Genomic DNA, 25,001 nt, shown 5'->3' with positions numbered 1-25,001 from the left:
TCCAGGCTTCAGCGATCTGGTCTGTCAGGTGGGGATGATGCCAATGAATGCCGTGAAGGCCAAGGGAGTGCTCTGAACGCTCCAGGGCCGCCCTCTGGCCGCCATTCTGCAAAGAATCCAGAAGGTGGGGTCATTTCTTCAGGCGAGGCCTTGCAAACCTTAGATTTCCCCACAGGGCTGGTCGGGTTCCAGGAGGGCTTCCTGGAGGAGGGGGCAGCCCAGCCGGAAATTCAGAGTCGCACTGGGGGAAGCCGCGTAGCCCTGGCCGCAACCAGGCAGGCGAAGCCCAGCACGAGCGAGTGGGCGTGGGGGCGCGGCTTTGGGGGCGGTCCCGGAGCGGCGCTGGCCTCCGGCAAGAGACTCCAGACTGGACTCAGAGGCGCGAGCCCGCTCGCTGCGAGTCACGTGGGCTCCCGCGGGCCAGGTGGGGACAGCGACGCAGGCAGCGCGGCCAGGTACCTGGGGCGCACCCCGCCGGCCCCTCCCACCGCCGGCACTCGGAGCCGGAGCCGCCGGGCGCGCGCCCCGCCCCACCTGGCCACCCACCTGGCGGGGCCGGGGCGCCGCCGCCTCCCGCTGGGCCGCACAGGAAGTGTGGGGGCGGGGACGGGGAGGGACCGAGCGGCCGGACAGAGCGCCGGGCGGGAGCTGCTGCCCGCTGGGGCGCGGAGCCTGGAGGCTGTACCCGCTGACGCGCTCGTAGCTCCGTCCTCCGCCCCGCAGCGCAGGTAAGCCTGGGGGACAGGTGAGAGAGGGAAACGAGTAAGCCTGGGGGACAGGCGAGCCGGGGAAGGGACGGGTGAGCGAGGTGGAGGCAGGGGGTGAGCCTTTGGGAGGGGGCTGGCCCCTTTCCTCACCTTCGCTTTTCCAGAAAGCCCCGCCCCGGGGGCCGCGACACTTTGCGGCTCCCTCCCTCCGCAGTGGCTGCCCAGCGGAGGCAGCGGGAGGGGACAAAGCCTGGCTGGACCTAGAGCTCCTGACCCCACTCCCGGGCTTCAAGCGTTCCAGCTGCCTGCTGTCTTTTCTCCTCTAAGCCCTAGGGGACACTCCTCGCCGTGGAGGGGAACTCTGCCGCCCACTGGGGCATCAGGGCTGAGAGATCCGTAGGAAGACCCTGGGACCTTTGAAAGCAGGTGGAGGGAGGGAGCAAACGACCCTCCCAACTCTGGAGAATCTGTTGCCCAAACCCACTTTGGTACCAAGTGTAGCAGCCCCAAGAATGAGGACTCCTCCTCACCCTGGTGGGCAGACGGAGGGGATCTGCTCATTCTTGGCTAAGGAGGGTGAGCTTAGGCTCCTGAAGCTGTGGGTCCCACTGATCCCAAGACCCCTGTCCTAGCTGCCCAACCTCCGTTTCTGCATCCCGGAAACAAGGATCTGTTTTGAGATTCAGCTGAACCTCAGCTCAACAGGGGCCACTTTGGTGGTGGGGGTAACTCCGCATCGACCTGGGGGTGAACAGTCTGCATCTCTTGGTGTGGGGCCTCAGGGGGTGCTTGTCAGGCCAGCCTGTCTACCCTGCAGCCCCATTGACTAGTGCTTGGACGTGAGGGCTCCAGGTCCAAATCCTAGCTCTGGGTCTCCTAAGTTACTTAAGCCCTCTGGCCTCAGTTTACTGTCTGTGAAAGGGGAGCAGTTAGGTGCTGACTCAGCCGAAGCTGGCTCCTCTTTTGGTCGCTGCTCTGACAATGCCCACAGGCTGTAGAAGCTGGCATCACATCTTGCGCACTACCCAGGGCTTCCCCGGGTCCTCCCTGGCACTTGCAGGGGGGAATGGCAAGCTGGCAGAGGCCCCTCCCCCACCCCCTCTTACCTGGGCACCTAGAAGAGAGGAACGTGTGGGAGAAGGGAGCATGCCAGTTCCCCAAGGGCTCTGATTCCCCACGGGCTCAGGGAGAGGGGGGATTGTCTCTGACCCTGCACGGAGATTCTCTTCACCTACACGAGAGGAAACCAGGGGCAGAGGTGAGGTGGCGTGACATGGCTTGCCCCGAGACGCCTGTCTGTGCGTGACCCGTTGGGCATGGCACTCACCACGTCTGGGTCCCGGAATTTTAGTTTCAGTTTCTGAATGGATCTCAGCTGCTTGTCTCCTTTGCCTGTGGCAGTTGCCTTGCCCAAAGCCACTGACCACCTGTATCAGCGCCTTTATTTCCAGGGAGAGTCGCTGCTCACCCAGGCGTCCCATTGGGGCAGCGAGGATCTAGGTCAGGACGGGGCCTGGCTCCTTGCCCAGCTCTCCGCTAACTAGCAGCCTGACCCCAGCAGGTCACATTCCCTCTGCACCTGGTTTCCTTGCCTGGCAGAGCAGGGAAATATCTGCCTTCCAGAAGATCAGTGAGGGGCAAGACACAGGGGGCGTGGAGTATTTGGAGGACGCCTGAGGTCACCTGTCCAGGCTGTCTGTCCAAGTCAGGGCTCTGATTTCTTATCTGGGGCAGCTCAGGGGAAACAGCGTCTGTGCCAGCCAAGCCTGGCACAGGGACCGGGTTTTCGGGGTGGCTGTGTTGAGAGACAGGATGGGAGCCATTGGCCAACCAAGCCAGGAGGGTGGTTTCCGTGATGCCTGTGGTGCCCCAGAGGTGTCACGGGTGCAGGAGGCCCACCACCCACCTCCCGCTGCCAGGCCAAGGGCGGCCAGGAGGGTCTCCCAGCCCCCATGGAGGCGGGTGAATCTCCAGTTAGCTGAGACAAGGTTTCTCCGCCTCATCACCGCAGACAGTTTTTCCAGATGATTCCTTGTCGTGGGTGGTCCTGCGCCCTGTAGGGTGTTGAGCAGCATCCCTGGGGCTCTACCTGCAAGAGCCCCCAGCTGTCCCAGCCGCCTTTCAGACAGACCTGTGTGCTGTGTGGTTTATGAAGCCCAGTCCTGCCCCGGATTCCGTGTGACTCCCAGTCTCCAGCCTGGCCAGGCAGAATTACCTGAGCACAAGGCCATCATGGTGGGTCAAGTTTGCCTGAGCAAAGACGGGGTCATGTGAACAGTGCCGGGGAGGCCGAGCCCCGCCTCCCCCCAGGCAGGGTCTCATCAGCCAGACCTAGAGGAAGAGATGCCGCATGGATGGAGGTGCCGTGGTGGCCTCACCCGAGGAGTGGCAAGTCCCATAGTCGGTGCCATGTGGATCCTGGTGACTGTGAGAGCTCAGTGATCAGAGCCCCAGGCCAGGCAGGGAGGCTGTGCTTCTTCAGGGCAGCCCACAGGATGGTGCTGAGCCTCCTGGGGTCCAGGAAGCCCATCTTTCGGGAAGAACACAGGCTCAGGGGGTGCTGGGCTGCAAGGGCCCCTGAGCCAGGCCAGCCTGAAAGGCAGAGTCAGGTCAGGGCCAAGTGTAGCTTAGGACTGGACAGGCTGAGTCAGATCACCTGAGGCTGCCGGGGACGTCCCCACCTCCATCTTCAGCACCCCAGCCCCCTCCTCCCGACCGAGCCCCACGTGCCCTTACCCAGCTCTGCATGTACACTGGGACACAGGGAGGCTGTGAAATAAAAGTACTAGTTGCTTAGTCATGCCCAGCTCTTTGCAACCACATGGATTGTAGCCTGCCAGGCTCCTTTGTCCATGGGATGCCCCAGGCAAGAATACTAGAGTGGGTTGCCATTTCCTTCTCCAGGGGATCTTCCCAACCCAGGTTTCGAACCCAGGTCTCCTGCATCACAGGCAGATTCTTTACAGTCTGAGCCACCAGGGAAGGCCCTTACCCACCCACCCCTGCACGGGCACCGGGGACACTCGGAGGCTGCTTAGTGGCACAGGGGGAAGCCACTGCTGTGGTTCCCAGGACCCAACTGTGGGGGCCTCCCCAAGCTCCCTCTGAGTTGAAGCCAGCAGGGCATCACCCGAGAGGGGGCACACGTGGGTCTGGAGCCTCTGATGGTGCTGCCCTGGCGGATTCTGCTTTCTTGAAGCAAAGAACCAAGCGGGCTAGTTCTCCGCCCAGCTCACCAGGGCCTCTTCAGGGAGACGGGATCCCAGGAGAGGAACAGGAGAGGTGCCCACGATACTAGCATTCACGTGTCAGCTTGGGAATTGAGCCCAGCTGTTTGTGGGGACGTGGACAGGAAGTCATCCCTGCTCCTGAAGGATGCACAGGCTCCATGGGGGAACAGAGGGACAGATGGATCACACACAGCCCCCGCCGCCATGGACACTGGTTGGGGAGCTTTCCAGGGATGCCTTTGCTGGGGAGCAGACTTGCCTCTGTGGCTCAAGTGGTCGCTGCAGGGTGTCTGGCCCCTCTCAGCGACATTGTTGCCCAGAGAACATGGCTGGCATTGAGTCTGTGCTCTGGGCCCTCCCCTGTGCTGGCTGCAGGACACCAGGCAAAGGCCAGTATCCAGTGAGAGTGATGAAAGAGAGGCTCTTAGAGCCAGTTGGTTGGAGGAGAAATCCCGAGACACAAACCCAGTAGGGAATCCCAAAGAGCCTGCCAGGCAGAAGCATGTACTTGTGTATATGTGCTCATGGGTGTGTGCCCACAGGGCACACAGGTCTCCCACCAGCACTTGCCTGTCTGTTAAATAGAAGCCAATGGGGATGTTGAAACAGCATATGGAATCCTTGAAACGAGAATAGGCTTCTCTGCATCAAGAGCAGGAGAGAACTCTTGGTGGGACCATGAAAAAAAACATTTGGTGGAAGGCAGGAATCTCCCGCAAAGGAGGACGAAAGGCAAAGGAGAGAAGAGGTCTGAAATGAGGGGGAGGTCTCAGCAACAGCTATTCCAGAAAGAGACCAAAGCATCAGAGTTGGGAGAAATGATTAAAAAAAAAAAAAAAAAAACAGCACCAGAAAACGTGCGGACCTAAAAGAACACGTGAGCCCGTGGCTCAGCGAGTGAACGCGTATCGATGGCTGCGTCCGTCCTGTGAGCAGTAACCACACCATCAGTGACCAGGGCTGGGGAGCCTCTGGTCATGACGAGGAGGTGAAGTCAGACCACTGTCAGTGTCTCACTGGCAGTGGAAGCTGGAAGCCAAGGGAAGAAGGCTTCTCTATTCCTGAATAAAATCATCTCCAGTGGGACTCTCCAGGCACAAAGATGACATTTTCAAAGGTCTCCTCCCATGACCCTGCCTTGGGAAGGTGCCAGGGGGTGGGCCATAGCTCAGTGGGGAGGGAAGGAGGAACGGGGAGGACCAGGCTGCAGGGTAGGGGCCAGAGTGCCCAGCTCCTGCCCTAAAAGCAGGCAGGGGTCGGCCTAGCAAGGGCGGTCTGATGCCTGGATCCCGTGAGCACAGCATCCAGATGCCTGGGGCAGGGGCACTGGAGTGCATGGAGAAAATTAACAGGAGGAAAACCAGCCAGTAAACAAGAGGGAATTATTAATGGGAGGGAGGCTGGGCAGGCCAGGCTAAGACAAACACCCACAGGGTATGGCCGAGCTGGGGCTGGAGCTTCATCCGCTGGGCTGGAAACAGTGGGTGATGCCCACAGGTAGGAGATGGAGAAACAGCAACTGAGCCTTATTTGAAATTGGGAGAAAGCTGAGAAGCTGGGAATGGTGCTTTGTGGCAGGCAGGGTGGGGGTAGGGCATGAGGAGAGGATGCCTGTCTAGGATGATCAGCCTCTCAGTGCTGTTGGACTTTTGAACCTACGCCCAGGTATCTCTGATCAGCTAAACCCAGGGAGGAAGAAGACGGGCCCTGCGATGGCTGCAGCCCCAGGAGCCAGCTCCAGCCGGGCCCAGGCTCTGGGGCTTGTGCAGAGCGGGATTGCAGCCCACACGCCTGGCACAGTGCCCCCCTCCTTCAGGCCTGGGTTCCAGGCTGGTGGCACCCCAGGCCTGTGGGTGCGGCCGCCGTGATTAGAACCCAGGTCACGCCCAGCAGGGGCTGGCCTGACCGGCTCCATCTGGTACCTTCCAGCTCCAGAAGAGACTTTGTCCTCTCCTGGGAGAGGCCGTGCCACTGGCCAGGTCTGGGCCAGGGCTTCAAGGAGGGGTCAGGCTTGGAGCCCGAGATGGGGAGGAGTGGGGGAAGAAGGAAGAATGGGGCCAGGGCGGGGGGTCCACGGGCACCACAGTGTTGGTGCAGGCCTCTCAGTGCCCGCAGCGAGTTTTTATAACAGTGTAGCTGCCCTGCAGTAAATACACCGTGGCTAGAAAAAAGGACTCAGGGTGTCTCCTGGACACCCACTCGGGTGCATCTGCTTTGTGTGTGTGTGTGTACACTCGCTCGTATGCGTGTGTGCTCAGTCATGTCCAACTCAAGGACTGTAGCCTGCCTGGCTCTTCTGTCCATGGAATTTTCTAGGCAAGAATACTGGCGTGTGTTGCCATTTCCTAGTCTAATCTGCTTCGTGTGCATAGATGGAAACCTGCATTTCTCAACCAGTCCTGGGTACCAAGTTAACAGGGGAGGCTGACCGGGGGAGGTATGGACCCGCCTACGGCTGCCAGTGCCCAGGGAGGCCTAGGGTGGCTGCCCTCCTCAGCCTGGTGACTCAGAATGTCCCCAGGAATGCGTGGGCTGTCGCCCTGCTGTGGGCGTGGCCAAGGCTCCAGGGCCAGCCCCTCCCTGCAGGCCCGGAAGCCTGAGCCACACACGCCTTCCCGGGATAGTGTTAGAGGAGAACCTGTGAGCTGGGGCAGAGAGCGGTGCGGAGAGCCAGGCCTCCAAGGGACGGGGTCCAGTTGTTCCAGCTGCCCCTGTAGGTGGGAGAGGGCAGGAGCTTCTGGGTGAACACCAGGGTCATTGTCCTCCCCAGGCCCACAGGGAAAGTGGCAAGGGATACCGTGGCAAAGCTCTGAGCCGAGGCCGCCCGCCAGCAGGGCCACCTGGGCCGGTGACCTGGATCCTTAGTTCTCCATCTGAAACAAGGGCTCCCACCCTTGACTGGCCTTTGTAACTTTAACGTTCAGAAGCTCTACATACATTAATATGAGAAGCGGATGAATGGTGGCTATCTTTGTTTCCCTTAAAAGTAAACAGGAAAGAATGAAAAGAGCATGTTCCCTCCGTGTGAGGTTCTAAACTACAAGCTGATCCTCTTGAGGCTCATAGATGACCTTCTCTTCAGCACTAGTCATCCCCCCAGCTGTTCGGTGGCCAGGCCCCCATTCAAGCGCTACATGTACAAGCTCCCCGCCCCTCCCAGCAACCTCAGGAAGCAGGGGTGGGGTGATTACTATTGGGCCCACTTTACAGATTTTGAAACCGAGGCACAGGGAGCCGCAGGGGGAGGTGACGGCGGCAATGGGAGAGAAGATCCTCAGGATGGATTGGTCAGTGGCCCGAGGCTGGTGCCCAAGAGGCCCAGGGTGTGGCAGATGGCGTGGACCCAGCCACACTGGCTAAATGATGTGCTCCCAGCCAGGATGAGCCAGTCTGGGCTGCAGCAACAAGTAGCTCCATCAAGTGCTTAGATACGCGGGGTCCGGGGGCCCTGCTCACCCCAGGCCCGTGGGCTCCATCCCCACACACGTGCCCACCCTCCTTGCTGCAGGGGAAGTCATGGTGGGAATCTTGCGGCGGTTTCTGAAGTTTTCTGCCAGGAGGGACATACATCCTTCTGCTGAGGCCTGGCCGTGGGTGGGGGAGGGAAGCAGGTGTACTGGTGGACAGACAGGACAGAGGGCTGCCTGTTGGGGAGGGGGCGGGCCGCCAGGCCAGCCGAGGGCTGGAGGATGGGGGTGGGTGGGGACGGAGAAGATGAAAGGGCCAAGGTGGGGCAGGCTGCTGGGAGGGACGGGCTGGACCATCCGAGGGGATGCGGGCAGAGCCAGCTGTCCTCAGAGGCACCCAACACAGGCCACAGCGATGCCCAGGGAGCAGCAGTGTGTGCTGGGGCTGCAGGCTCAGGGTCAGAGCTCTGCAAATGTCCCCTCCCTTCTGGGTTCCCGTGCACACGGTGACCGTGCCTGGCAAGACTGGAGACGGATTGTCGGCCCGGTTCTAAGTTCAGAAGCCTGGGAAAGGGTGAGCGTGTCTCGGGGCCCAGGGAAACGTGTAGGTGATGGCCACAGTGGCTTCGCTCTGTGTGGGGCGGAGAGTCAGGGCAGTCAGACAGGCCTGAGTTCAGATCCTGGATCCGTCGCTTCCTGCCCTGTGTCCCGGGTGGGACTGGCCCCAGCCTCTCTGCCCAGTGAGAATGGAGATGTGGTGCCCCTTGGGCTGGATGAGCCCTCACACCTACACCGGCCCCTCAGCCCAGCCTTGAGCACCCCAGGGGGTGTAGCCATGCTGTCTGCTGCAGGCCTCGGGGAAGTCCAGCAGGCAACACTGTTCATCCTTCTCTTGTTGACCGTGGGAAATGGTGCCAGGAGGCCAAGTGGCTCTTCCAGTCCGAGTCTTTGGGGTCCCAGGCCACAGACCTGCACTGCCGTGAGCTTACGCCCCGCAGGGGGAGCACAGAGGCCCCACCAGGCCAGCCTCTGTGGTCTGTGTCTACCTGGTCCCCAAAGCTCAGGGAGCCTGTCGTCCATCCAGGTCCCTGCAGGTCTGTGCTGTCCCGAGCTTCCCCAGGTGCCTCTGGCCAGCTGTGTACTGACTTCCCTGGGGACTCCTGGAGACTGTGGGCCATGTGACAGCCAGCTCGGCTTCAGGTGGCAAGACCAGCCTTTGAGCACTGGATCCTGGTTGACTGTACCCCGGGCTCTGGCTGGATCGGGGCTGCCCTCACCTCCATCCTTTCCCCCAGGGTCCTGCGGCCACTCAGCATGTCCCAGCGGTACTCGGACAGCTCCGTGGAGGAGAAGCTCCTGGAATACCGCTTCCACTCAGAGCTGCGGCTAGATGCCAAGGGGAACCCAGCATCCGGGCTCCCAGTGGTCCGCGGCTCCCTGCACAGCGGGAGCAATGCCGCCTTCCAGCCCGACACCCCGGCACCCCCAGAGCCGGCCCCTGAGTCCCAGGAGCCCAGGACCGTCATCCTGAGCACGCAGAGCCCAGCAGCCCTGAAGATGGGCACACAGCAGCTTATCCCTCGGAGCCTGGCTGTGTCCAGCAAGGCTAAGACCCCGGCCCGCCACCAGAGCTTCGGGGCAGCCATGCTCAGCAAGGAGGCTGCCCGGCGGAACCCCCAGCTCCTCTCGGCCCCCAGCTTCTCCCTGGATGACATGGACTTGGACACGGGTCCTGGGGGGATGCTGAAACGAAACCTGAGGAACCAGTCCTACCGGGCAGCCATGAAGGGTCTGGGGACTCCAGGCGGCGAAGGGGGCCCCATCCAGCTCACCCCCAAGCTCCAGGCTCTGGCTGAGGAGCCTAGCCAGCCTCCTGCTCGGCCTGCAGCCAAAAATAAGGTAGGAGGCCCGTCTCTCTGGTCAGTGGTGGTTGGGGGGAGGTGAGAGGGGGTCTGACCACACCTTCACATCATCATGCAGGTGCTCACTTGCACAGGCTCCTGGACGGATTCATTCCTGTTAGCCTGATAGCCACTCTATGAACAGAGCGTGTATGTCCCCATTTTATAGATGAGGCAGCAGAGGCTTAGGTCAGGAAGTTGAAGTCATCCCTTCTCTCAGCCACAGCGGGGAGCACTGCATAGGGAGGGCCCTCTGAGCCCCTGGAGGGAGCCAGCCTGTCTGGAGGATGGGTTTCAGTGGTGGCTTTGCTGCATCAGCTGGCCTGGGATCTGTCTGCCCAGGGCTTCCCATCGGGGATTTGGGGGAGCTGCTGACAGGTCCAAAGTTGGACGCTGCCCTGCACGCTGTCCCTTGCTGCCCTGCCCAACAGCCAGCTCAGGGCTCCCTGTGCCCAGGGTGCCATCCTGGCTACCTCCTCCACCATGGGCTCCTGTCCAGACTATGAGCACTGGCCCTGATCTGGGAGAAGCCCAGACCATCTGTCAGAACACTGGTGACCCTGCAGGTAGAGGAGAGGGGAGGACCTGAGCCCTTGTCCTCAGGCTAGAGACACCCCTGGCCTGGTGGGGGAGGCGCCCCCGTCATGCCTGCACGAGAGCCTGGACTGCGATTCTCCATACCCGCCTAGGGCCAGGCCTGCGGGGTCTTCCTCTTTCATGCTGGCTTCGTGCCTCCAGCCGACACTTCCTGAGCCCTCAGCCACTGGGTCGACAGGCCCTGGGAGAGCTCCTGGGATGGTGGGGCACAGTGTTATAGGGGCACCGTGTGCTGGGCTAGGGGTTGTCAGGGTGCTGAGAGAGCACAGAGCAGAGGGGTCCCCAGGAGCTCAGGGCCCAGTGGGGAGAGGGGTCCAGAAGAAAAAGGATTAAAGCAGAACCATAGACACAGTGTGGGGGCAGGTATAGGAGGGGCCAAGGCAACAGCAGGCACCCAGACCTGGAGGCAGAAGGCATGGGGGTGCCAGGTGGGGGTGGGGTGCAGGGTAGCGGGACAGCAGCCAAGTGTGGCTGGGAACACCACGGCCCTGACCAGCATGGAGAGTTTCAGGCCCCAACTTGTTTCAAGAAACCAGCTCCCTTTTTCCTGGAATCCAGGGACCTGTGAGGTCAGGGGAAAAAGATCCTGGACAAGGAGGCGGGCTCAGAGCAGCAGCTGGAGGGTCCAGGCTGTGTGGCCTCAAGACCCCTACCCACCCCCAATCATCCCTGCAGACCCATGCCCCATCAGCTGCAGGGACCCTAGCCTTTGCTGGGACTGGATGCTCACATGCCAGCCCTGCTCCTCCTGCCTCCTGAGGTCCCAGATCCATGGGGCATGCGTGCAGCCCCAGCTCCCCACCCAGCGCCCCTCACGGTCATCTAGCCACAGCTGTACTGCCCAGCCTCCCTCCAGGCCTGGTCGTGATGCCCCACTTTCCTGGGCATCCCCCATGTCTACACGCCTCCACCTCCAGGCAGCCCTCCTGGACCTGCCCAGCCCTCGGTAACCTGCCCTGCCCACTCTGAGCCCCTGTCCCATACTGTCCTGCCTGCCCTGGCCTCTGCTTGGTGGCCCCGCATCCCTTGTGGAGCCGACGTTTATTGAGCATCTTCTGCATGCCCAGCGGAGCACCTCCCATTGGGGGTGGTGTCATGCTTGGAGCATGCAGTGGTCTCTGGGGGAGGGAAGCTGTGACCCCCGCCCACCCCTCCGCCCACTGACCACCTGTGTGTCTCTCTGCTCAGAAGACGCTGGGGCGGAAACGTGCACACAAGGGCTCCTTCAAAGACGGTGAGTGCAGCCACGAGGCCCCCTCGGACAGCACTGCAGCCGGACTGGGCCGGGGGCTGGTCTCACTGGGGCGTCCGGGGAGGTGGTGAAAGTGTTGGGTGGGATCCCTCCAGGGCCTGGTGGTCCTTCTGGCCCTGCAGCTCTGATAAGCCTAGAAAGTTCCCTTGGACCCTGCCATGCCAGGGGTGGGGCAAGGGCAGACAGAGGTCCCATGCTCACTTGCAGGAGCTGCCTGTCGAGCACACTGGGTGCACCAGGCCCTGCCAGTGAGACCAAGGTCTGGGCAACAGTCACACCGTCCACAGGACCCGTGTTGGAGGCTTGGGGCCATGGGTGATGGCTGGGCATGGCAGGGCCCAGAGCAGTGCATTCACCCTGGGTGGGCTGTCTCTGGGACCCCCTGGGAGTTGGAAGGGTAGGTGCCCTCCCAGCCAGGACGTAGCCACTGTTGCGTATGAGAGGCTCCAGCTGGACAGGCCCCTCCTCGAGCCCTAGCCTCTGTGGACAGCACAGGCCTGGGCTTGGGAAGGCGTCAGGATCAGACCCCAGGAGAGCAGCAGCAATGCCTTAGGTCTTGGGGCCATATGGGAGGGAGAGGCTTGTCTCAGCCACCACGAACCGGGCACCCCTGTACAGCCACTGTGGAGCATTCTCAGCCCCATCCAGTCCCATGCGGCCCCCCGGCCCAGGCCATGCAGTTTGGCCCCTGACCGCTCTGATTTGTCTGCTCAGCCCTGGTCCAAAGGTGTTTGGCACAGGGACACCCTGGGCTCCCAGCACCGCCATGGGAGCCAGCCGGCCCAAGGGGAACCCGCTCTGGGGGCCCTGCACCACCTGACGCTCTCAGGGTCTCCTCGGGGGGACTCGACCTGCAGGTCCCTGAGGGGATCAGACCGCTCAGAGCCCCCAGGCCTGTAGATGATGCGCCCCTGTCCCCAGACCCCCGGTTGTACCAGGAAATCAGGGAGCGAGGCCTGAACACCAGCCACGAATCCGACGATGACTTGCTCGATGAGCCCCCCAGCCCCGAGGGAACCCGGAAAGTGGACGCCCCCATCGTGGTCAAGAGCTACCGGCCCCCCCAGATCACCTGGAGCCAGCTCCCAGAGGTAGGGGCTGCAATGGCAGGGAAAGGCCATGGGTGGTCCTCCCAGTGAGGGGGGAGCTGCCCAGAAGCACCGCATCTGTGCTCCCTTTTCAGGGGCATCTTGCTGGTGCCTCAGAGCTGGCCTGCCCCATGGGGCACCTTCAGGGGGCTACTAGGGGAGAGGTTAGGGGCAGATGTCATCTGTGTATGTGTGACAGGCATCCCACAGGTGAGCTTCATGCCCTCTGCTCCCTGCTCAGGCTGACCTGTAGGGAGCTGTGGGCACAGGGCACCCCTTCCCAGGGCGCTGACCCTGAAATGTGCCTGGAGGGTCCAAGTGAGGAGGCAGGAAGGGAGGGGAAAGGCCAGGCTGAAGCCACGTGCCACTACCAAGCCCCCCACCACCTTCCACATCTGAAATCAGGGTTGGTCCCCTCAAAGCAGGGCGGTGGGGTCTCGGTGGAGAGTATAGCTGAGACAGAGGCCCCGAGCTCTAAGCGGAGAGTCAACTCTCGCTCCCCAGGAAGGTGCAGCTGGCCTGGGGCACACAGGCTGCTGCCCCATCCCCTGGGAGCCAAGAAACGGAGCTGCAGGGTGGGCTGTGGGCGCAGTGGGCAGTGGGGTGAGGGCCCCTGGCTGTGGTACAAGTTTCCTCATCCACACCCCGCAGGGCACGAGGCAGGCTGAGGAACCCCGACCACCTACTGAGCTCCACGACACTGCCTGCCGTGGGGTCACTGGCCAGGGAGGGCCCAGGAGGGGGTGGGATGAGGGCAGACAGCTGAAAAGGGCTGGAAACGCATGTGTGTGCCCACCTGCCCGGGTCCTGTGTGGATGTGACCTCCAGGGTCAGAGCTGGGTCAGGATGCTGCACCCTAGAAGGCCGTCTGAGGTTCTGCTCTCGATCACCTGAGCTCAGGGCATCTCAACCCAGCCTCTGGGCTGAGAAGGGAGCTTGGGACTTACCTTGCCAGCCCAAGCGGTGCTGGCAGCCTCTTCCCAGGCTGGTGGGGAGGAGAGAAGGATCGGGTGGCTCTAGTCCTGTAGTGGGCTCTCCCAACGGTCTGCAGGGACACAGTGGGCATGCTGTGATCGAGCGGGCCACACTCTAGCCAGGGCAGCTATGGGCCAGGGGGCCTGACGGGTGGAGAACAGGGCAGTGCTTCTTGCTGGAACACTGTTAACCCTATCTCCCAGGCCAGGTGCTGACTCTCCTGGCCCAGGTGTGCCTGAGTCGTGGCCCTGTCCCCAGCACGCCCCTCAGCTTTCCCAGGGCTCTTTGCCTGTCTACCACCATCACCTCCAACCTGCCACCCCAGGCAGCTCTGTAGGACAGAGCCCCCTCCCCACTTCCAGTGCCTGCTGGCCTTTCCCTCTGGACACCCATGCTCTCTCTTGGCTGCCCCTGGGCGCTTCCCAGGGGGATGTTTCCACAAAGAGGAGAGATGTGGGTGATGGGACTGAGCAGGGACAGGCCAGCTCAGCAGTCCCACTGTGCCGAGCCTTGAAGGCCGGCTCTGCCATCCCCGCTGGCTCTGGTCCGACAAGAGGATGAGCATCTGGGAGGTACATCCTGTGATTCAAGCCTTGCTGTCTGCAGGTGGTGGAGTCAGGCATCCTGGACCAGCTTCCGGCCGAGGAGCGCAAGAGGCAGGAGGTACAGGGTGGGCAGGGGCACCTGCTTCTGACAGCCCAGGCAGAGGCAGGGACCGCAGCTATGGTGATGTCACCTGTTCACTCATTGCCCGCCTCCTGGTACCAATGATGGCTGATGCCCTGGGCATGGTGAGGGTTGGGAGTGACTACCATTACCCACTTTCCACACGAGGGTGGGAGTCCTTCCCAGAGTGCAAACCCAGGAGAGTGGCTCACCACCTGCCCCCCGCCCCGACAGCTGTGCTGACAGCCCCACCCAGGTCCTGTCCAGGGGGCCCAAGTCCTGCGCCCTCATCATATCCCCACAGCCTGAGTGCTTGTCACCAACACACCCTGGACCAGGCCCCCTGTGTGGTGGGGTGGCTCCGGGCAGGGCCAGGGGGCACGGCTGCCCCACATCCGCTCTGCTCTCACCCCAGGCCATCTTCGAGATCCTTACGTCCGAGTTCTCGTACCAGCACAGCCTTGGCATCCTGGTGGCCGAGTTCCTGCAGTCCCGGGCGCTGCGGGCGACCATGACCCAGATGGAGCACCACCATCTCTTCTCCAACATCACAGATGTCCTGAGTGCCAGCCAGAGGTGAGGCCCGGCCCGGCACCCTGGCAGCGGCCCAGGCTCTCAGGAGGGTGGGAAGGCCAGGACTCCGAGCGACCCTGGTCTGCAGTGTGGATGGACCTACCATCTGGTCTGGAGCTACCTTGTAGGGGCAGGAAGCACAAGAACCTCAAGGGCCCTGCGGCCACCAGGAGCTGGCCCCAGGGCACACGGACATAGAGGGCCAATGATGAGGCATGAGATGCCTGCAGAGTGGAGCAGGCCGGGGCAGCTTTGAGTTGCAGCCCCGGGTCATATTCCACAAGGAGGCGTCTGGGGCCCGGCCCAGGGCTCTGGTTGCAGGGCTGGGAGGTGGAGGGGCCGGCTGTGCAGCTGCAGGCCTGCCTGGGCCTGTTTGTGTGTATGTGCGTGTGTGGCAGCAAGTCTGTGTGTGTGTGTGTGTTTACTTCCGTGGAGGGTGAGGTCCAGTCAGCACCCATGTGGTCCAGCCCCGCACTGCCTTGCATCCTAGGCAACCCCATCACACCCTCTGCAGTCTCCCTGAGCTCAGCGTCCTCTCCCTAACCTAAGGGGTGGGTCCCACACCTGCCCCCTTGCAGACAGGGGCAAAGTGTGGGAAATGATCAGGTGCTGGACCCACCTCACTGAGCACCCCAGTCTGCTGCCCCAGGACCCCCATGGAATCCAGGGCCGTCTCGTCCCTGGGATGGCACTCCCCGCAGGACTCCAGTGACCGGCCATGGGAAGTCTGAAGCCCCTGACTCAGTGAGGTCCTGGGGTGGGCTGCCCCCTCCTGCAGCTCTGACCTTTGTCCTGTGTTCCTGAGCGTGGTGGGGCTGAACACATGGACCCTGCTCTCTCTGCCCTCCACAGACCCCAGGCTCCATCCCTGCCCCCTAGTGGGGTGTCCCGGCCTCCCTGACCCCCTGACCTGGCCCTGGTAGCTCTTAGCCACTCCCAGTGGCCTCCCCAGAAACTGGCTGTTTGGGGTCAGCTGCTAAGGGCCAGCTCTCCCAGACTTTTCTCGGGGTCACCTGTGAGAGGTGCTGACCAGTGTGGGCTGCCTGTGCACACACGTGTGTGTGTGGTCCTGCATCCAGGCAGCCAGGCCTCCCTCTCGGGGCAGGATCTAGGGGTGGGGGTCCCCATCTGCCCCAAGTGGGGATTCTCAGAATGCTCCCACTTACAGGAAGGGCAGCCCCTTCATGAGTGGAGGGTCAGGCTGGGGCCCAGTGAGTGGGGGCCTAGGACCCCTGCCCACCTCCAAGCCAGGCCTCATTCCCCCTCCCTGAGACCCTCACCAGGCTTACCAAGGATAATAAGAGTCCAGGGCCCCAGGGCAGGGGGCCACAGATTGGTGCGGTTTCCTATCCTCCGGGATGGACGGACCTGTCACAGGTCCTGGGTGGGGCTGCTGGGGGCTCCTTGGTGTCCTCAGAATTGGAGCCTGGGCCCTCCTCCCTACCCTCTCCCTGCTTCCCTCACTCACCCTGGGAGGATGGTAAGGACCCTGCTGGACTGGCTGCCTGGGCCTGGTGGCTCCCCACAGGGGTGAGGGCCAGCCAGCATCCCCGTGTGGGGCAGGTCTTGGCTCAGGACTCTGCTCTCTGCCCTCAAAGGTCAGCTGGCTGTCTTATCTCCCAGACGCCGCCCCAGCTGGTCCCGGCAGCCCCGCTCAGCAGGCTCTAAGAGTCGATTGCGGGTAGAGAAGATCATAGCTTGGAGCCTGGGGTTGGTCGGAGCAACTGGCATGGGAACGGGCCTTGGGACAAAGAGCTTTGCTCAGGGGCAGAGCTCTTGGGGTGGGAGGCCCCTAGCTGCCTTGGCCAGGATCTGGTCATGTGATGAGGCCTTGGGGTCCAGTATCTTCTGGCTGTGCAGGGTGCACCCGAGGCTTCAGCCAGCAGCTGACACCCCCAGTGACCCAACGCGGGTCCACCCAGGCCCAGCCACGAGGCAATGGCTGCCTGTGGGAGCGAAACCCTAGGCAGCCCTGGGTCAGCACCGGCCAAACTCATTTATCTTCATCTCCCTCCCTGAGTCCTGGGTTACGGATGAGCTTCAGCAGGCAGCCCAGCAGGAATTGGGGGTTTGTAATCACCTGCAAGGAGCAGAACCCCTGCCCCAGCCCTGAGCTGGGTAGAGGGGGCCAGGCCTCCAGGCAGATGTGGGCAGTTCTGACCCAAGTCCCAGGGAATCAAGTCAAAGCAACAAGTTCTTGGTCATACCTGTCTGCATCCCATGATGCCAATTAGAATCTGTGCCAGAATCTCGCAGGGAGTGGCCTTGAATTTGGCCGTGGGTATATGCCCAGTTATTTCAGGTTTAAGGAGCAGATCTGGGGTTTTCCCAGGAGCGCCTTGGGCAGCCAGCCCACTCGGTGCGCACTGGTGCCCCTGTGTGCGTGTGTGTGCACGCGTGCGTGGCCACGGACAGACCAGCAGCTCCTGGCCCCCCACCCCCACCCCCGCAGATTCTTCGAGGACCTGGAGCGGCGGCACAAGGCGCAGGTGTGCGTGGAGGACATCAGCGACATCCTGGAGGAGCACGCGGAGCATCACTTCCACCCCTACATCTCCTACTGCTCCAACGAGGTCTACCAGCAGCGTGCCCTGCAGCGGCTGACGTGAGCTGGCCCCGGGTCCGCAGGGTGGGAGGGGGCCCCAGGAGGAGCAGACCCCTTGCCTCCAGCTTCTGCGGCTTCCCTCCGATTCCCGTTTCTGGACCAGCCACGCCACCCACTGCAGCTGAGACCCCATTCACTGTTGCAGAAACAGCAACGCCACCTTCCGGGAGGCCCTGCGGGCAATCGAGCAGCGGCCAGCATGTGGGGGTCTGCCAATGATTTCCTTCCTGATCCTGCCCATGCAGAGGGTCACCCGGCTGCCCCTCCTGACCGACGTGAGTGCACAGCCCTGGCCCCAGCCTGGCATCGCTCCTCCTGACCTCACTGAGTGTCTGTTATATATGATTATGAAGACAATTATAAGACGACTTTAACTGCCATGGTGACCATAGCTGCCCACAGAGCTCTCTCTGCTGGGAGCTGCTCCAGCACTCGGCGGGTTTTGGTCACTTCCTTGGTGGGTCACGGGGTGCCTTCACGTCCTGAGTCTGATTTGGTGTCCCCCAGACCCCTGCTGAGCGTCAGTCCAGGGTTGTGGCTGCCTCCTACCCAGAGCCCCTCGGTCAGTTGTCCTGTGTGGACCTGGGGTGACCCAGACACCGTCACCATCCCCAGGGGCTCCCTGGAGTGGCTCATGCTCTGAGATGCCAGCTCATGGGACAGAGGGGTTCGTGGGGGTGAAAGCCACACAGGCATACCTAGGTACACAGGTGCACACTCACGGCAGGCACAGTGTGCCTGCACACATGCACACAAGGGCCCTGCTGAACTCAGAGAGGCGGCCTGTAGCCCGTGCTCCGTGGGTCAGTGTCCCAGGCAGACAGGATATCAGACCCTCCGGGGCCCTCTGGGACATGGAGAAATAGAGGCCTCCCTGCTGGATAAGGACAGCCAAGGACTGAAGGGGTGGGGCCTGGCAGGAGCCCTCTGAGTGTCCCCAAGGTCTGGCACAGGTAGGGGAGCCCCTGCCCCAGGGAGGCCGCTGAGCCAGGGTACAGGAGGCTGCTCGTGGCTTCTCATGGATGGTGTCTTCCTGCAGACACTCTGTCTCAAGACACAGGGCCACCCCGAGAGGTACAAGGCAGCCAGCCGTGCGCTCAAGGCCATTAGCAAGGTGAGGAGGGCCCAGGGGTGGGGATGGGGGTGGTATATGAGGTGGGGGCCCAGCCCAGCCTGATGGCAGAGACCCTGAGGGTGGGGCAGGGAGGGTTTCCAGGTGGTCCCTCCCAAGCTTCTTGAGTGCTGGTGGGGAAACTGAGGCCCAGAAAGAGTGGAGCTCACACAGTCAGTGGGCCTAGGCAGGACGGGGACTAGGGCAGCCATGAGGGCCAGCACCGTGGGTAGCCAGGCCAGGCTGGATGAGGGGTGGGAGTGGGGTGCCAGGCCATGGCAGCCCATGGCAGCGGCCCGCAGCAGCTGCTCTCCCGTGCACACCCTGCAGCTGGTGAAGCAGTGCAACGAGGGCGCCCACAAGATGGAGCGCACAGAACAGATGTACACGCTGCACACACAGCTGGACTTCAGCAAGGTCAAGGTAGGTGCTCCCAATCCCGCCCCGGCCCAGGCCCTGCTCTGAGGTCAGGGGTCACCGTCCCCAGCTTGCAGGCTGGAGACAGGCTTCTGGGGGTGACCCCCACCCCTACCGTGAGGCCTGGGACTGAGGTCTGCCTCTGCCTCTCCAGCCCCTTCCCCACCTGAGAGCGGCCCCTTTGGCCACAGGGCCCAGCTCCAACTCTCCTGCCTGAGGCTGGCCGGGCGGGCGGATCTCTCTCCAGCCTGTGCCCCCACCCCCAGGGCTGCAGGAGCAGAGGGCAGACCCGGCGGCTGAGTCGGGGGAGCTGGCAGGCCCAGTTGCAGGGCTCACCCTGGGCCAGGGCTCCTTGTCAGCTGCGCTGGAAGCCAGGGCTGGATGACCTCAGAGCCACTCAGGCTTCCCTGTCCCTGGCGGGTCTGGAGGTCTGGTGGTGGAGGTCTCAGCAGCCTACAGTGCCTCCCAAGCAGGCAGAGCTCAGAACTCTGCCCCCACAGCTCCCCCACCAGCCCACAGACTAGCCGTCCTTGTGTGGTCCAGGGGCTGCCCTAACTGCTGCCTATGGCAGTGGGAACTGCTGGCTGGAATCAGGGCCTGAAGGCAGCCTCTGCCCACCACACACCCCCCCCCCACCCTCGCCAACCCCATACTGACCTTGATGCTCTACCCCAGCCTGTCTGTCTGCAGCAGAGCCCTGCGGGCAAGGTGGGGTGGGCAGAAGACTCAGAGGGAGCCTGGGGCAGCTCTGTGGGTGGGGCCTCGGCTTATCATCAAGCAGACTGAGCTGCTGACCTCCAGTCTGCAGAGGCAGCCAGGTAGGCTGGAGCCGGATGGGAACCCGCCATGGGCAGGCGGGAGGACTGCGGAACCATGGAGGGGGGACACGGAGGCTCAGACAAGGGCAGCAGGCTCCTTGAGGGTGGGTCAGGGTGGGCTTCACAGAGGAGGCATTTGAACCTTTGGCTGAGGTCCTGATCCTCTCTGCGGCCGGGCAGCAGAGATCATGTTTGGAGTGAATATGTTCCCGACCAGAGCAAAGACCCAGACTCAGGCCAGGCTGACCCCTGAGCGGGGCTCTTACCCCCTACCGCCATCTCTCAAAACTGGAGGGCTTGGGGGCAGGGGAGCAGCGAGGCCAGGTTGGGGCGAGGGGGCTCAGAGCTCCCAGAGGGGTGGGGTGTGGGTTGGGGCATGTCTGGGGAGCAGAGGCTGGTGGGCAGGCTCTCCCAGCTCCCCGCAACCACCCTCCTGCAAAGTCTTCTCTGTCTGCCTCTCCCCATCTCTCTCTAGCTTAGCAGGCCAGAGCGTCGGTGCTGGCCATGTTGGCGTGAGACCCATGTGGGCAGGGGCGAGGTGTCCTGCCCGCCTGTGCCTCTCACATGTCCCCCTTAGCCCAGCCTGTTCTCTAGGCCATGGAGGGGGAGGAACTTCATTTACAGGAAAGGCCCCTGGACACCAGATGTGGTCCTGCACATCAGGGGCTCCTTGCAGTCTGCATAGGTGCGGCCAAGCCTCCTGGTTCAGGGGGGCCTTCGGCAGGTGCCCAGTGGGCCCCTAGGCCTGGCTGGAGGCAGGGCAGGTCTATCCTGGGTTGCTGGGTAGGATCTGGATCCTGGCCTGGCACAGAGCTGCTGCCCCATGGGGCTCCTGTCCGCAGACTGAATGGCCCTTTGTTTGAGGCCTGGATATTTGCTCTCCCTTCCTTGATCCAGCCCCAGGGAGGCCTGGTCACCCTGTTCTCAGAGGCAGGGCTTTGTCCCCTCAGCTGCATATCCCTGCCCCCGAGGACTCACCCCAGGAGCCCCTGCGAGACTCGCTCCAATTCTGTGTTGCCCCCTAGTCCCTTCCTGTCCCCCAGGACTCACCCCATCTCTGCCCTGCCCCCAGTCCTTTCCTGCCCTGCCTCAGGACTCACTTCAACTTGGCTCTGCCCCCCAGTCCCTCCCTGCCCCCCCAGGACTCACCCCATCTCTGCTCTGGCCCCCAGTCCCTCCCGCTGATCTCTGCCTCCCGATGGCTGCTGAAGCGCGGGGAGCTGTTCGTAGTGGAGGAAACCGGGCTGTTCCGGAAACTCGCCAGCCGGCCCACATGCTACCTGTTCCTATTCAATGACGTCCTGGTGGTCACCAAGAGGAAGAGGTGGGCCCCACCCCTGGGTGCCAGGCTGCATGGTCCTAGGATGAGGAGCAGTTAGCAGCTGTGGCCTTGGAGCCAGGGAGGTGGGCTGGGGCCAGCCCTTGGGAGCATCCTTCCGACTACCTGGCCCTCAGGCTGCCCACAGACCCCTGCAGCATCTGGCCAGCCACCTGTCTCCCTACAGCGAGGATAGCTTCATGGTCCAAGACTATGCCCAGGTGGACCACATCCAGGTCCAGAAGATGGAGCCCTCAGAGGCCTCTCTGCCGGGGGGCGGCAATCGCGGCTCCTCTGTTCCACACCCCTTCCAGCTGATCCTCCTGCACAACAGCGAGGGCCGCCAGGAGAAGATCCTGCTGTCCTGCGACTCCGCGTAAGACGGGAGGGCTTCCTGGAGGCGGGGGCGACCCTGAGAGCTCCGTGGGGATGGAATGCCTGATCCAGGGCTCCCGGGTGCTGCACTGTGCCAGGGGCAGCCCAGTTTTCATGTAGTTCACCCTCCTGCAGTTGGGGAGGAGATGCCAGATGCAAAATGTGCGAGTGAACAGTCCTTTTTGTCCACGGGGGTGAGGACTAAGGGGAAAGGCAGGGAAGGGGGGGTGCCCAGTGGGGGCCCTGGGGAAGGAGCCCCAGCAGACGCAGGAGCACAGCCGGGCTGCAGCAAGGGTGGGGGCCGCGGGGGGCAGTGAGGTCAGAACAGTGCGGGGACCAGCGCACAGAGAGGTACTGGCCACGTCTCCACACCTCCACCAGCAGGGCCCCTTCCCAGGAGGGAAGCCGAGGCTCTATTTCCAACAGCAGACTGACAGGGTGGCAGGGCATTCCAGACTAGTGCCAGGAAACAGGGTAGCCTGGGTTGTGGGGGTGCAGCCGCTGCCCAAGTCTGTGGCCACAGGCAACTGAGCTGGAGTGGACTGGCCCGTAAAGCTGTTTCCCAGCCCCGGCCCTGCCTGGCCCCAGGTCAGCCTGCCCCAGAGGAGGCCTGCATGCCGCTCCTTCCTCAGTCTGACTTCCTGCACCTTGGCCCCAACCCAGCTCAGTGGGTTAGGCCGACCAGGGAGGCCACCCACTTACACCTCCCACTCAGGGTTGGCTCACCAAAGGGCGCCCGGGCAGCATAAACCTTCATCCCACTGCCTTCACACCTCGAAGGCTGTGGGGGCTCAGGGACCCCCATCTTCCCACCATGTCACACTGGCTGGGGGGCGTGAAGCAGAGGTGATCAGCTGGTGGAATCAGCCTCGGGCCTCACTCATGGGCCCTCTCCCCCCAGGAGTGACCGTGCGCGGTGGATCACGGCGCTCACGCAACGGGAGAGGCAGGCACGGGGCCCCCCAAACAAAGGAGGTGAGAGCCTGCCCCTGCAACCAGCAGGGCTCACAGCCCCTTCCCTGCCCGGGGGCTGGGGTCAGTCTGGAGTGAAGAGGTGCTGTCCAGCCCCCAGTCCACCCCACAGCCTGCCCCAGGGTGACCTGCCAGGTGGGGGCCCTACCCCAGGTACGTGTGTGTCCATCTGGACACACAGACCCAGCACTGGCTCAGGACCTCATCCTCCCGGCTGCCAAGTGACCAGGGAAAGTGAGGCCAAGGAGCTGGAGTGGACTGGCCCATAGAGCTGTGTCACAGCCCCGGCCCTGCCTGGCCCCTGAGAAGCCTGGAGCGCCCTCTGCTGGTGTTGAAAGTGAGAGCAGCAGGTCCCGCAGCCTCAGGAGGGGTCCCAGCTTTAGCGGAGGAAAGCTGCCCGGTGACCATGCGCTGGGACACCTGGGGGCTGCTGGGCTCCACCGAGACCAGGCCACAGGGGGTGTGTTGGGACAGGAACCCTGCCCACCCCCTCCCTGGAACAGTCCTGCCGCTGATGCCTGCCTTCCCCAGACCTACTCCAGGTGGAGATCACTAAGGCCTACCTGGCCAAGCAGGTGGACGAGATCACACTGCAGCAGGCAGACGTGGTCTTGATCCTGGAGCAGGAAGATGGTGAGCACAGGGTGATGGGCCTAGGAGGTCTTGGGGGGGTCGATGGGCCTGGGGGGGTACACGGGGTGGGGGAGATGGGCCTGGGGGGTGCACGGGGGGTTGATGGACCTAGGGGGTGCATGGGGGGCGATGGATCTGGGGGGGTTCACGGCGGGGGGCGATGGATCTGAGGAGGGTGCACGGTGGGGGAAATGGACCTGGGGCATGCATGGGGGACGATGGGCCTGGGAGGGTGCACAGAGGGGGGAGATGGACCTTGGGGTGCACGGTGTTGGAGAGATGGGCCTGGGGGTACATGGGGGGACAGTGGGCCTGGGGGGATGCATGGGGGGCGATGGGCCTGAGGCTGTACATGGGGAGGGGGAGCAGTGGGCCTGAGGGCATTCATGGGGGGCAATGCAATGGGCCTGGGGGGGTGCATGGGGTGTGATGGGCCTGGGGGCTGTACACGGGGTGGGTGATAGGCCTGGAGGGTGCACAGGTGGGGGACAGTGGGCCTGGGGTTTGCCTGGGGCAGGCAGAGAGGAGGGGCTGGCAGGCTGGTGCTGAGTGAAAGTCTGAGAACCCTGCCCACAGTCCAGAGCACACTGGTGTGGGCAGCTGCCCCAAGACCCCTAGAGAAGCAAGCACTTCATGGGCTCACACTGGGCCCAGGGGCCCCTTCAACAGCCTCCCTCAAGGATATCTTCACATGAACCAGTCTCGGGCTCGGAAGTGGGTTCCTGGTCACTCTGTGTCCTAAGCAGGAGATTAGCCCCTGCGAGCAGCTGCTCAGGACGGGCCAGGTTTGTTGGAGTGAGCTCAGCCCCTGTGGCCAGTGTCGGGGCCGGGCACCTGCTGGAAGACCAACTGTCTGCGTGACCTTGAGCAAGGCCACTGATTTGGGGCAGGGTCAGCTCCAAGGGATGCCTGACCCTGGCATCTTCTGGGACGGTAGCTCTGAGGGCTGAGGACCCGACTTAGGGGCCCCGCCCTCACCTGCCCGGTGTCTGGATCCAGGATGGCTCTATGGCGAGAGGCTGCGGGATGGAGAGACAGGCTGGTTCCCCGAGGACTTCGCCCGGAGCATCACCAGCCGCGTGGCCGTGGAGGGCAACGTGCGCAGGATGGAGCGGCTGCGTGTGGAGACGGACGTGTAGCTGGGTCTGCCGGCACCTCGCCAGGCCGGGCTGCGGCCGTGCAGCGTCAGTCCACACTCCATCAAGCGGCCCCGCCTGTTCCTGGGGAGTGCGGTGGGCTGGCCCCTGGGGCCTGAAAGGCCCAAGGCCCTGTAGGCTGCAGCATGGGCTCTGGACACTTCCAAGGAGAATGGTCACGCGTCCTCGGGGGAGCTTCCTCCAGGTCAGCTTCCTCCAGGCGAGCTCAGGAGCCATGCCAGCCCTGGCCCCAGGCTGTGTCCCCGGGAGGAGCCCTGCCTGACCTGCTCACTGGCCTCACCCTCCCCCAGCTCCTGGCTGCCCTGTCCTGTCCCCCATGCCCCCAGGGGGCAGTGAGGCGGTGGGTGTGTGATCGGGGCAGATGGCCCTGAGAAGAGCGGGAATCACCTGGAGGGATCTCCCTCCCACGCCTGTCCTGCCCCAGCCTAAATGCCCAGGGCTGCCCTGTGTTCCCAGAGGTGGGCCAACTGGAGGAGGTGACCCTGCGGTGCCAGCACTGAAGCCGTGACCTTGAGGCATTAAAGTATTTCTTTAACATCTGGATTTGCACATTTGTGAGCCCCAGCAAAGGCTACAGCAGTCCCTGCAAAATTCCCATGGGCCGGAACTGGGCCCCCTGTGTGTGGTCACCTGTGCTGGGCTCCAGGAGCTTGTCTGGGCCCACATTCATGGTCACCCTGTGCCAGTCCTTGGCCCTGCCCATCTGTCCACCTGGAACGTCATAGGCAGGGCCATTCCCAGGAAGCCCCTTGAAGCTGAGCCTGTTCAGTGGGTCTGGGGACTCAGGGACATGGCAGAACCTGTGGCAGAGCCCCACTAGGGTGTCCCCTCATCCCTCACCTCCCTTAATGGCCCCACTTCTCAGCCAGTCTGCTCGCCAAGGACCCCCTGGTACTTGCAGGTGGGTAGAGGTGTACTGGCCTGGCCTCGGGGCAGGGGGAAAAGTGTCCTGCTCCCCAGGAGAGGGTGATGGCCAGCTGGTGGCAGGGTGCTGCTGGGCTAGGTGCGAGAAGGATAGGTCCACTCTCCTGGGAAGCCCCCTGCCAGCCCTCCCAGTTCCCAGCCCATGCTCAGTGCTTCTCTGGGCCCTGCCAGTGCTGTCCTTGGGGTGGAGGCTCCCAGTGTTCTGACGATCTGCCAGAGCCCTGCTGGGGCCCTGTCGTCCTTATGACAGCCGGGGTGTGGATCCCTGGCGCGAC

At 63.0% G+C, this 25,001-nt stretch overlaps 1 protein-coding gene across 3 annotated transcripts; it reads left to right on the top strand.

Annotated features, from left to right (window-relative positions):
• The first annotated feature begins 588 nt into the window (after positions 1-588).
• On the top strand, positions 589-24,339 carry ARHGEF16 (Rho guanine nucleotide exchange factor 16). Of its 3 annotated transcripts, none has more exons than XM_070768344.1 (15): positions 590-728; positions 8,640-9,243; positions 11,034-11,076; positions 12,016-12,185; positions 13,764-13,820; positions 14,239-14,399; positions 16,849-17,001; positions 17,147-17,276; positions 18,041-18,115; positions 18,443-18,535; positions 20,520-20,671; positions 20,853-21,041; positions 21,942-22,015; positions 22,544-22,645; positions 23,645-24,339. In XM_070768344.1, the coding sequence occupies exons 2-15, from the start codon at positions 8,659-8,661 to the stop codon at positions 23,782-23,784; spliced, it is 2,124 nt and encodes a 707-aa protein (XP_070624445.1). In that variant the 5' UTR covers positions 590-728; positions 8,640-8,658; the 3' UTR covers positions 23,785-24,339. The 3 variants fall into 3 exon arrangements, 2 of the variants coding, with proteins under 2 accessions (XP_070624445.1, XP_019832444.2); XM_019976885.2 differs by having other exon boundaries at positions 11,031-11,076; XR_011560843.1 differs by lacking the exon at positions 23,645-24,339 and having other exon boundaries at positions 589-728; positions 11,031-11,076; positions 20,803-21,041; positions 22,544-22,638.
• The last annotated feature ends 662 nt before the right edge of the window (positions 24,340-25,001 follow it).

This window comes from Bos indicus, chromosome 16 (assembly GCF_029378745.1).
Source record: "Bos indicus isolate NIAB-ARS_2022 breed Sahiwal x Tharparkar chromosome 16, NIAB-ARS_B.indTharparkar_mat_pri_1.0, whole genome shotgun sequence".
Taxonomy (NCBI): Eukaryota; Metazoa; Chordata; class Mammalia; order Artiodactyla; family Bovidae; genus Bos; species Bos indicus.
Note: the sequence above shows the minus strand (reverse complement) of the source record. Positions and strands in the feature narration are given on the sequence as shown.